The sequence below is a fragment of the Cinclus cinclus genome, chromosome 7 (assembly GCF_963662255.1).
Source record: "Cinclus cinclus chromosome 7, bCinCin1.1, whole genome shotgun sequence".
NCBI lineage: Eukaryota > Metazoa > Chordata > Aves > Passeriformes > Cinclidae > Cinclus > Cinclus cinclus.
The window spans coordinates 15,884,856-15,897,018 of NC_085052.1; the positions used below are offsets into that span (position 1 = coordinate 15,884,856).

General features: G+C 39.1%; 2 protein-coding genes across 2 annotated transcripts in view; one reads left to right on the forward strand and one right to left on the reverse strand.

Annotated features, from left to right (window-relative positions):
- The window catches only part of MYOF (myoferlin), a 62,431-nt gene extending 62,133 nt beyond the window's left edge, over positions 1-298 (reverse strand). The window contains exon 1 of the mRNA XM_062496834.1: positions 211-298. Within this exon, the coding sequence (XP_062352818.1) occupies positions 211-298 (88 nt within the window). The remainder of the gene's footprint in view (positions 1-210) is intronic.
- Positions 299-1,790: 1,492 nt separating this feature from the next.
- CEP55 (centrosomal protein 55) lies at positions 1,791-11,913 on the forward strand. Its single transcript, XM_062496567.1, has 8 exons — positions 1,791-1,967; positions 3,764-4,051; positions 6,282-6,326; positions 7,078-7,216; positions 9,133-9,446; positions 10,443-10,514; positions 11,127-11,252; positions 11,710-11,913. Exons 1-8 carry the CDS (start codon positions 1,791-1,793, stop codon positions 11,911-11,913), a joined length of 1,365 nt encoding a protein of 454 aa, XP_062352551.1.
- The last annotated feature ends 250 nt before the right edge of the window (positions 11,914-12,163 follow it).

The following is a 12,163-nucleotide window of genomic DNA, read 5'->3' on the forward strand; positions in this document are numbered from 1 at the left end:
GAAACAGAAGTACAGCTGGTCAGAACAGAGCAATGTGCTCCACCCAGTTCAAACTTCATTCAGGTAACTCCCGTTTTAATTTAAGTCTTACCTAAAATGACATCAGATGTAATTTTAGGAAAACGTTTTCCCAGATTTTCAAATACTTACAAAGGGCACTAACTTTTACAAAACTTCTTCTCTGACTACATTTATGACAGTTTTGCTTACCTTTAAAAATAACAGAAACGATAGGATCTGGTTTCCCAAACTTGGTTTTAGGGATATTGGTAGCAGATTCCACAATCACCCGAAGCATTGTTTCCTGTCTTTGCCTAAATGTTGACTACAACGGAAGGAATTAAATCTTCAGTTTCACAGTTCTTAACTTCTGGACTGAAATGCTAGCAGGAAGAGGAGGCAGGGAATTACTGGTTTACAGCAAAGGAGGTCTATGGGTGGATCTATGACGGACTAGCTACTCAAAGGTCTGGAAGAAAAGGAGTCCTGTAAATTGACACCCGGTTCTGACTTGCTGCACAGAAAGACCTCTCGCTAGTGAAATCCTGTAACAGAAAGGGCACGCTGCAAAACTCACATTTATTGTTGCTGCTTTTATTCTTAAACTGCGTGATACACATCTCTCGTCAGAAACCAAGGCAAGAATAAGCATTAAGCAACACGAACATTAAGCACGACTCTAGAACTCGAGCTAAACTACACCTGCCTCTCGGCTTACCACGACATGAAATTTCACGTCAGCTTATATTTTTCCCCCTAATTTTTAGAAATTCATTGTTCGCAAATGCTTTTGGTTTGTCTCCGCGCCAGCCTAGTCACAACCTGGCGATGATCCCAAAACCAGTGTAAGTCCTCCCCCTCCTGTTATATCCTGGAACCACACTGCAGCTTCCTCATGGAACACCCTGGATATAGTAGATTTCTTGAGGAATTATTGAAATATGTATCCATAACTAAAAATTTAAAAGTATTAAGGAAATGCTTGCAAAAAGAAAATAAAATAAATTAGAAATTACAAGACCCTCTGTATTGTTTGGAGGCATACGAGTGTTTTGTCTTATCAGAAACACGTGCACAAACACTTCGGTAACATGAGCCAGGTAACACATGACAAGCACAGGAGCTCTGAGCTCCCGGCGCTCAGCGTCAGTTTCTCTCAGCTGTGAACAGATGCAAAAACCCGAGAGGTTCACGCTGCCACTGCCGCACGTGTCCCCGCGCCCCCAAGCAGAGACAAAATGGTCACAAGTGAGCGCAGGTCAGCCTAGTTTCCACATAGTCACAAGAGGCCTATGCTATCCTGTAATTTGTAAAATTATTAGATTTGAGGTAGATGAAGAGGATTCCTGGAGAAGAAAAACCACACATGTGCAGGGAAGAAGGAGGACACAACACTGAGCGGGTCCTGAAGTCTCGCCCCGAGCACCAGGGCGCACCCCACCGCCTATGGACGGCAGCGGCCGGGCGGTGACACCGGGGGGAGGCGACACGAGGGGACACCGCCCCTGCCGCCACCGCCCCGCGGGGACCGTCCGGAAACCCCGGAAGTGACGGCCCGGAGCCGCGGGATTCAAACTCCCGGAAGCGGCGCGGGCCGGGGCCGGACGGAGCCGCCGCTGGGCCGTGTCCCCGCTCCGTGACTCGCGGCCCTCCGGCCCCTCTGAGCCCCGCGGGATCCGGGAAGGCCCGCGCGGCCTGCGCTCGACTCCAGCTATCGGGAGCCTCGCCCTGCCCTCTAGAAGGGATCGCTGTTCCGTAGCGCCTCGTTTGGTTTGTACAGGCGCCTAAAGATGAACGCCAAGACCGCCATTGGTCGAATTATTGGCAAGGGGGGCCTAAAGTCGGGCAACTCCAGAGCTGGCAGTGGGCTCGAGAAGGGGAAGCAGGAGAGCGCTGCCCCGCGGAAATCCATGGAGGAAATGGCCACAGGCAAAGCGACGGACCCGGAGAGGAGCGGGCTCCTCCAGGTGAGCCGGGCTCTCCCCGAGCCAGCGCGGGCCGCGTCTCACGGATACGGCACTCGGCCTCGGGAGCAGGAGCCCCACCTTTCCTCTCAAAACTTTTGATGTCACGACTGGTTTAGTAGTGTTAGAGAGTTTAGACAAACTTTTAGTTTCACACTTTCATTCTCAGATATTTTTCAATGACAACTGAGCTAATAAAATCACACTCATCTGACAAGGCTGCTAAATACAAAGACTTGAGACCAGAGGTGCCAGTTAGTGCATTAAGACCTATCCTCACGCCTCAGAGAAATATTTTAAGCACTTCCTGCAAAGAACTTTACGTTTGCAAACATTTGATTAAGAACATGCCAAATAGTGTGGACTGTTTGTTTGAATTAAACTGTCAAGCTCCCACTCAGCTATAGGTGAATGAAACTGTAATCAGGTCACTACATTATTCTTCCACTGCAGCTAAAGAGCAGAAAGTAAGACACTGCAAGGGATTGAAGCATCTGTATGACTGTTCCACTCGAGGTAAACCTGTGGTTGGAGAGGGAGATGTTCAAGACTTAATAGGTGACCTAGTCACAGGCTGTCAGGCTTCCCAGAAGGATGGGGAAACTTTAGATAGACTCTAGAAAAGGATACAACAAATGTAGACTAGGCATACTATTATTTCTAGGTCACTTTTTTAAACAAAAGGGCTTGTCATGTGTCTGTGCCACAACATTGGTTGGGAAGTTCTAAGCCAAGGATGAGCTATGGCTGGGCAGCTCATGCACAGTTTTAGCTAAGTTCCTTAATGCATTTCTGAGTCTGTCGGTGTTTGCTGTTTACTGGTATTGGTTACTTAATACTGGTTTCCTATAAAGTAAGAAAAACAGGTGGAAAATCACCATCGTGTTTGCTACTGGTGTCTTTATTTTAATTTCAGTGAGCAGTGGTATTCAACCACTCCCTAAAAAAGGCTTATTCAAATTCAGTGTCTTTCAGTTTCTCTTTTTAATGACTTGATGTCAACATGCAAGATTTCAGCATCAGCCTTTCTCATCAGAATTAAATGCTATCACATCTGAAGTTCATGCAGAACCCCATGGCATCTTAAATGCAGTACTAATTCTGTGTAATGATTACCTGTGCTGGAGGCCTACTGGAAAAAGAGTGCATGTTAAAAATATCTACTAAACCACAATTTGAAACTACAGGGCCAGATAATATAGAAAACAGGATCCTTCTCCTGAATGCTTTATTATAATTCTTTTGTAACTCACTGTCCTGTAGTTTGCCAGAAGGCTCTGCCACTTCCCAAAAGCTACCAAATATGCTAAGAAATATACTAAGAAATGTAGTACCAACTTCTTTGTTGGAAGTGTTTTGGAGTTCTTGTACTGCTTTTGTTTTAAGGCTCATATACTGTAGTGATCTTTATTCATATGTAAAACTGAGTACGTACCAAGCCTGTGACACTCAGTTCTTTGCATTCTCTCCTTGTTTCATCTATTTCTGACTGGTTTTGCTATCACTTGAAATATTTTAGATGATCGCTCCTGTATTGTCTGCTTTGAGTTAAAAGTAATTTTCTCAGTTAATTAAAGTCTAAGAGAGAACTTTGAAAGTGAGTATCATAGAATCATAAGGTCATAGAATGGGTTGGGTAGGAAGAGAACTTAAAGATCACCTAGTTCTTTTCCCCCTGCCACAGGCAGGGAGCCTTTCCACTAGACCCTGCTGCTCAGATCATCTCAAACTACTGTAAACTTGCTAATGCATTTGATGCATAGACTGACACTTGCTATTTTTTATTCTGTTTCATTCAGAAAATACTTTCCCTTGAGAAAGAAAAAGAAAAATACAACCATCTTCTTGGTGAGAAGGACAGAGAAATCCAAAATTTGAAAGACAAACTCAGGTCCAAAACCAAGAATACTGAAGTTTCCTTACTACAAAATCAACTAGAGGAAAAAACAAAGGAAGCAGAAAGGAGAGAACGTTTACTTTGTTCTCTATCAGAAGAAATTAACCGGTTAAAATGTAATTTATCTGCAGTCATGGAAAAATGCTCGGACCTTGAGAACAAAGCCAGTAGTACCTCTCAGGCATCCCAGGTAAGCACCGAAGAAATATCACAATTGCAAATTGGAATTTGTGCCCACTAAGCACCAATACCTGTTATAAAATAGAATGTTTTTTTAATTTTCTTATAAGCTGTGTTGCATGCTGAAATATTCTGGTATGAATTGATATGGTATCCAGATTGAACTCTAAATGAGGAACAGTCAGAGAGCACACTTCAGGCAACACAGCAGGGGAGGGAATTCTCTCCTGCTGTTTTGCAAGGTGCCTTCTTCAAGTTCACACACAGGTAGTGTGACTTGTGATACTGCATGGGATGATCCACTGTTGCTTAGGCAGGCACTGTGCCCTTTTCAGAGCACTCAGTGTGCTCAGTGATTAGACAGAGAGAAGATAGCAGTGATAAGATACATGGGGCACTAATAAAGACAAACTAAGCTCCTCACCTAATTCAGCTTCAGTCCTGAGAATAGCTTTCTTCTCTCTGCTCTTACGAATCCTCATTTGTGTCTCAGTTGTTAAAACTAATTGTCTTTACTTTCTGTACTTTACTTTACACATGGTAAATTCTTCGATGTGACGCAGGATAGAACAGGAATAATGAGTTTCTCCTCTCATGTGAAGTGGTCAGTAGGTATGGTGCCAATCCTTGGCTGGGTTTACAAGTCCATTAAGGATTCCACAGTTGTTTTCCACCCCCCCTCCCTGTTCTAATGTTCATTGGAAAATGCAGCAGTATCTCTTAAGAGGGGCACAGGGAAGTCGTTCAGGCACAGGTGCCCAAAAATAGGCGGCTTTCTTTTCCAGCTGTTGACCTGCAGATGGTGCTGGTTCCCTGCAGTCTACACGGGATTTGAGCAATTTCTAGAAATTCTGCTACAGCCAAATACATAGCAGAATATCTTTATCTACTACTTTTGAATGATAACACTTGTGTATATATAGTACTTCTAATAATGGAGTTTATTGAGAAATACCACTTTAAATGCCATATATTTATTTTAAGTTTTAAGACACTTTGAACTTCCTTAGAGGTGTTAAAATGATTATATTAAGTCAACAGATTTTCATGATATTTTGTCAAAAAACAAAAAAATATGTATTACTTTAAAACCATAGTTTTCTTTTAAGTTTTTAACTGATTTATCAATAGAGGACAATAATGTTTTGACTGGATGTCTTGGAGAACTTTAAAATAATTCTAGCAATGCTGCTTGAAACTGCTAGGTGGCATAGGAGCTCTGAAATGGAAACAACAGTTTCATGACACAGTTTTAGGCAAGTTTTTACTGAGGCAAGACACTGATGTTCATAGAGACAAGTTCAGTGTCTCTGAATCCTATTTTTATTAGGAAGTGTTTAATAATTACATTCAAAGTTCTATATTTTTCAGCAATAAATTCTGTTGTAAGTCATGTTCCAAGAACCACAGGAAAATGTTGGAAAAAATGTAGCTTGGATTTGGGTAATAATCTACACTTTTTTTTTCTCATTGAAGTTCCCTCTGGCTTATACCTACACAATTTCATAACCACTTTGTATCATGCAGAGAAGATACATGTCAGAGTGGAAGAAATATGAGTCTGTAACTGCTCTCCAGTTTTAAATGGATCTCAAGAACTCTTCTATCCATATATGTACATAAGTCATACTCACTGTACTGGGGATCAGGTCTCAGAAAAGGAGACAGTTTGTCCTTATGCTTCCAGACAGCCCTGCACGATTTCCCAGATGTTTACAGACTTCCTGTTATCCTAGGGAGGCATCGCCCTCTCTGGCTTTCCCCAACAGCTCCTGTATGTCTGGGTCATTGTCAAATGTATGAGGATACAAAAATAGAAGAAACATTTACCTCTCCTTGTGTACTTAAATATCTTCATTTTTCAAAAGCTCTTTGTGGAACACCCTTCAGGACTTCCAGGGCAGCAGTTCAGCAGAAAATACATTACGGTTTCCTTAGGAAATGTTTTAATGTAACTATGAGTTGCAGACTTATGGAATAAATTCCATGTAAATCTTTGTCCCATATTTTGCAGAAGAGTCTATTTTCAATATAGAAATTACTTTCTACATAACTTAGATCCTTAAAAAAAAAAAAACCAGCAACAAACTATAAAGATCTTTAAACACAAAAGGTATGTATGTTTTAATTATTAAAATATTCTTACGCTATTTATGTGAGATTAATAGTTGTACAGGAGTAGCTTTGCTGTTTCAGCCATGTGTTTTCAACAATACTAACAAGCTGTTCTTTGTCCATAGGAAGCTGCAATAGACAGCACAGAAATTGAAAGACAGTTAAAAGATGTAAGTTTCCTGTACATTTCAAGCACATACCATGTGTATTGAGATGCAGAAGAATGTAAATTATCATCATTTTTGGGTAGTATGGGACCTCAGAGGGTATGTTTCTCTCTAAAATATAATCCCTAAAATTATTTTGTGACAAGGCAATAATTTTAAGAAAACAAAAACTTGCAAAATAAAAAAATTAAGATTTCTATCACCTTTGAAAAACCTTGTTTGGAACATCAAAACAAAGTGGTTGCTGACTAATCAGGAGCCTCTAGAAACCTGACATTGCCTGGGATAGCATGAGGTTGGATCAGAAACCTCCTGAGCTCCCATCCAAGCTGAATAAGCCTATGAGCCAAGCAGCTAAAAAAATTCATATCCGTGTTCTTACAAACTAAATTGCAGTTATACAGTTTTATTTTATTCCATTTTCAAAGTCTGTTATTTTATATTTTATTTTATATTTGAGATTGAAAAGTTAATTCTTCATAATCTAGGCATGACTTGAAAGCCTTTGTTAAGTAATTTTCCCATTGCTGCAGTTTTAACTTATGCTCAGCATCCTGAACTAACTTTCCAAATGAAGATGTATTTATTTATTTATTTATAGTACAGATTACAAGAGTTTGCAGCAGACAACTATCTTATCTTTAAACTGCCTAATATATAACTTCTAATATTTTGAAGACATAAGACAAATCATTTTAAAAGCTGATTAATTACCAGAGATTTTTTTGTTGTTCTTCTGTTTCTTTTTGTGAAGGCTCTTGAGAAAAACCAGCAGTGGCTACTGTATGACCAGCAACGGGAAACGTACGTCAGGGGATTGCTTGGAAGGATCTTTGAACTCGAGCAGAAGGCAGAAATAGTTAGCCAGCAAGAATCTAAATCAAATTCAGAAGGTATCAACTTTATTTTTACCCCCACAAGTGACCCAAACCATAATTATCTATAGAATAAATTTTCTGAAAATGAATTACAGCACACTTAAAATCAAGACTTTGTTCTCAACACTTTGGTTACTTAATGGTAAAACTTGGTTAAATAATATTTCTCTGCTTCCTGCTATCTAGCTATGTTACTTGACCAACAGAACTTCCTGTTGTTATCCACTTCAAAGATGGTTTTTAAGAGCCTTGACACTCTATTAGCAACCTCTGTGTTTGTGGAAAGTGTTGAGGCAAATAGATGTACATCTCCCATCCTTCAAAGTACACTTTCAGTCGACATAATGGAAGCATTAAGGATTTACTAGCTAGGTGTGGGATCAGATTTTTTTTAATTTACTTTTTTCAAAATAAATATTATAAAAATGACTCAGGATTGCCATGTTCTTTACTCACGTGAACAGTTGTTACAGGGCAAGAAAGCCTGTGATAGGTTTTGGCATCTCTCCAAAGCAGTGTTTCACAATAAGGATCTGGCCACCTCCAGCTCACTTCCTTGCTGTGCAGTTCCTCAATAAGGCACTCCCTCTCAAGTATATAATATTAAAACTATATTGAGCAGAAGAACCAAAAGGCATTGACTTCCTTTTCTTATTACCAAATTATTAATTTCATTCATGCTGCAACTGACCTGCAAGGTAAATTAACTAAACAGAACTAGCATCGTGTGGAGTAAGAGCATACCCACAGACTTGCCATTAGTAATTCATGGGCAGTGGTGTGGTTTCTGTATTGCTCTTTGAATCTTTCTGGGAAACACTGAAATCTCATCATAATCTTGTTTTGGTGCTGTTCAGAAATCTATGAATGGTATTTTTAGAGGGAGGCAGACTCAGCTTACCAGGAAATGTACCCCAGAGTTACTGCAGTCAAAGCTTTTTCACAAGAACAGCCAGGAGACCTGAAGTCAGGGTGTAAGAAATTACACCTCTCTTCAAGCAGCTAGGCAGTAGCAGAAATCCAAGTTTCTAAGAACCTATGAAACAAGTTGAAATGTGAGAACTCTTTCAAGGAAAAACTTGGCCTGTCTCTGAGGATGTCACTGCCCTATAAAGGAGGGCTAATGAAAAGGTAAGGCTTAGTTCATAGCTGAGGGAAGGGAGAAAAGTCAAGCAGGAAACTCTCCCCAGTAAATTAAAGAATTAGGGTAAGTCTTCAGTAGGAAAAGTATGAAGGTCACAAAACTGACAGTGCCAAAAATCAGCAAAGTCCATTAAATTCTGCATCCCTCATTCTGCTTCTAGATGTATTTTGTATTGCTTCTGAATTTTTGCAGTCTGCCTCTTAATTTTTTCCTCCTTATTAAACTTTTCTTGGGTCAACAAGCAGAAGTTTTCTAATGCTGGTTTAAGCAATAGTTGCTACCCAAGAAGCAAGCATTTTTAATTGAAAGAACTATCCTAGTCCTTTCTATTTGCTATTTAGAAGTAAATTATGGCATACTATTTAGAAAAGATGGTCTGCAAAAAACAGTGGAAGGTCTGGTTTTGGTCAACTAGGTTGAAGCAGAATCTATCACATCCCCAGGGGTATCTCTGGGGAGGAGGGAGTAATGCCAGGAGCTTAGCTAAAGAGCCTAAAAGTGGAAGTAGGAATCCAGAGTCTTTGGGTCAGATTCCCATAATAATGTCAGTATAATGCATGAGGCCTTAGAAGAACTGTGTTTTCCAGTAACTATATTTGCAAGGAGACTCAATGTATTATAAATACTGAAAGTAGTTTCAACCAAAGTTTAGTTCTAATCTGAGCTGTGCAATAGCCTACTATGTCACCTATTAATAAGCCTTAAAATGCTGTTAAAGATTCAGTGCTCTGATTTTTAAGTGGCTTTTTTTTCACATTACTAACTCAATTATTTTTGACTCATTAAGGTCATCTACAAGAGGAAAAGCAGGAATACTATGACCAGCTGTTAGTAACTACTAAGAGTGATCCTAAGATTGAAAGACGCACGATAACCCAGCTGAGATCTGAACTTGATGAACTTAAAAAGACATATGAAGAAACACAAGGGGAAATGATGAGTTTAAGTGCCTTATTGCAATCACAACGGGTTGCTGAAATGAAGAATCAAGAAAATGAAAATAAAATGAAAGAGAAAGCACAAAGACTAAAACAAGAAAATGAAGCTATCAAAGAACAGCTCAGAGAAGAAAAAGAAAAGTCTGAAGATCTTTTATGTCAAGTAAGTGGGTGGATTTGGAGGTTTGAGATCATTACCAAAGAATCAAGAGAGATGAAAATTCATAATTAATCAGAATGGACTATCCCTCTCTCTGCTAATTGTTCTTCACATAGATATAGACTCATGTCCTTGTGGTTAAAACTGAATTGTTTAAACAAGAAACTGCTTTGTTCATTTCTTTCATTAGTCTTAAGGGACACAGAAGAGAAGGGAGAAAATATTGAATTGATTCTAATATAGTTCATCCTTGGGACTAATAGTAAATGAGAACAGGAAGCTAAAAATTCATTTTATCATATCCTCCTAACTATGGAATACCACTAATATTTGCTGTCACCTGGCAGCTAAAATACAACTGATATTTGAAATAAGAGAATAAAATTTACTAGACACCAAAGTAGGCCAAAACCAGAACAATAGTTAAGCTCTCTAAATACAGGCTGGTTCTCACTGGTTAATAGTGATTAAAATATGTGGGGTTTTTTTGTTTTGTTGGTTTTTTTTTTAAGTTGAACAACAGCATTATGATAAAAGTTGGTGCATGGTGAAATCAGAGGATATTTTAATGTACGCATTTACTTGATGACTATAATACAGTACTTTCTGACCCTTGAACTTGTTCTCTTATATTAAAAAAAATTGAACTGTTTGTTTTTATTAAGATTATATCATGTTAGTGCAAACATAGGTTTTGTGAGTGTATTTTTGTCAGCATTCTGGCAATCACCTAGGAGGCTTCAGTTTTTGGTTTCTTTTTTTAACAGTAATATCATCTTGCATTCCCCCTTTACAGTGCAATAATCATTTTTCACTAGAGTTTTCCTTGGGGAAATAGTGATTTCAATTGAGCTTGGTTCTTCTGTAACAGGCATACATTTTCTGTTGGCATTGGAATGTAAGAGTTTGCTTCCATCCCATTATAAATGATTTTTTTTTAAAGCTTTTTAATGAACTATTGTATATGGAAGTTGTTGCAAGTGTTTATCTGCCTTGTAGGTGCAACTTCTCCGTAAATCATTGCTGAGACAGGAGGCAGAACACACAAGAATAACTCTGTTGGAACAACAGGTATGGAATTATGTGCTAAAGTGCTGATATTTAATCTGTGTTGGGCACAAAGTCTTTCTAGACTAATTTCACATTTAAGAATGATTAGTGTATTAAATAAAGTGATGCTAGGCATGAATATTCAACCGCATAATCTCTTGATGCTTTCAAAAATTGTGACACATCTGTCAGGATGCATCAGGAGAAACTCTGTAACCTTGTACTGATAAGAGGGTATGATCAAACTTGATGTTTTCTCCACAATCATTTGTTCAACAGGTAAAGCCTCAGATAAGGCAAAGGAAACATCCTAAAACTAATCACCTAATTAAAGTTTTGTGTTATATTTTTTATATACCTACAGAAATAATTGCATTGCCATATTTTCTATTTTCTTTATTTGAAATTGAAACACCCTCCAACAAAGTAATTTTAAACTGCATCTCTGCTAAGGGAGATTTTAACTGGGCATGTGTGAATATGAAAGCAATAGCAATTTTTAATTTTTCATTTAAATTTTCCTTTAAATCCCGCTTTAAGATACTATTGCAGAGCAAATCTGACTTTAAATATGCAAGTAGGAAACACTCCTCCCAATTCATATTTTAATTTTTCATTTTGTTGGGCTGCCAGATCCAGATATGCACCACAGACTTAGAGAATGGCAAGCTTGATCGCCAGAACTTGAAGCATGAGTTAAACCATGTTCTCAAGGAGTTGCGCAAGGCCAAGGAGAAGATAACCCGTCTGGAACCTCTGGTATGTACTGAATAACTTGCAGGTGAATTTAGTCAGGTATTTTGCATAAACATACATCTTCTTTCTTTGGGATCTTATTTCAATTGAGTAAGTGTCCCTCCCTCCTTTATGTCTGTTTCTCCAAGGTGCAGAGCCATGTGCCAGGCAGGCAGGCAATGCTTTTATCTGCAGCAAGCACAGAGCAGGAGCACTGCAGCAGGAGCTCTAGAACAGTCAGGGTGCTGAGCAGGGAGCACTCTGTATTTTGTATCAGTGTGTCACCCAGGTTTGTCTGTTGTGCCATGACAAAGCTGCAATGTGCTTCCACTCAAGAGTTGTTGCTGGTGAACAGGGCTCAGTCCTTAGTGCTGTAACACACCCCAGGCTTGTGTTGCCATCAAGCTTTAATATATTTTCCTACAGTATTTGATCTGTGCATGCATGCCCCAGTCTTACAGTTAAGCTCCTCCTTTTCCAGAAACTCCAGGAACCTGGACATACGGAATCACAAGATTTGCAAGACGTATTTGACAAGAAGCTGACCACATATGACAGAAGTCCTCCCCTGAAACACTCCAGCTGCCTTGATGAAAGTTTTCTTGAGTGTCCCAAGTGTAAAGTGCCATATCCAACAAGCCAGCATAGAGAATTACTAGCACACATTGACTTCTGTACAGCTTGAGCTCCAAATGGACTATCTTTGCTTCATGTATGCTGCCAATGTGCTTGGCAAAACACCTTTTAAAGCTTTTTTCATTCAGTTCTATAAACAACTGCTGATTTTATAATTCAGTTCCACAAAAACAGTATTAACATTATCATTTGGCCTCAGTATTTTACCTCATGTGTTTGCAAAACAGCTACTGCATTTTCTAGCTGTGAACAGAAATATTTTTTAGAATTACGATTATTTTAAATAGCAAACTACTGAC

What these genes read in the sequence shown, in the direction of transcription:
- CEP55 (XM_062496567.1), top strand. Translation starts at nt 1,791, where the DNA reads ATGAACGCCAAGACCGCCATTGGTCGAATTATTGGCAAGGGGGGCCTA. An exon ending in AGAGGAGCGGGCTCCTCCAG is followed by an intron (nt 1,968 to 3,763) that starts GTGAGCCGGGCT and finishes TGTTTCATTCAG; the next exon opens with AAAATACTTTCCCTTGAGAA. An exon ending in TAACTCTGTTGGAACAACAG is followed by an intron (nt 10,515 to 11,126) that starts GTATGGAATTAT and finishes TTGGGCTGCCAG; the next exon opens with ATCCAGATATGCACCACAGA.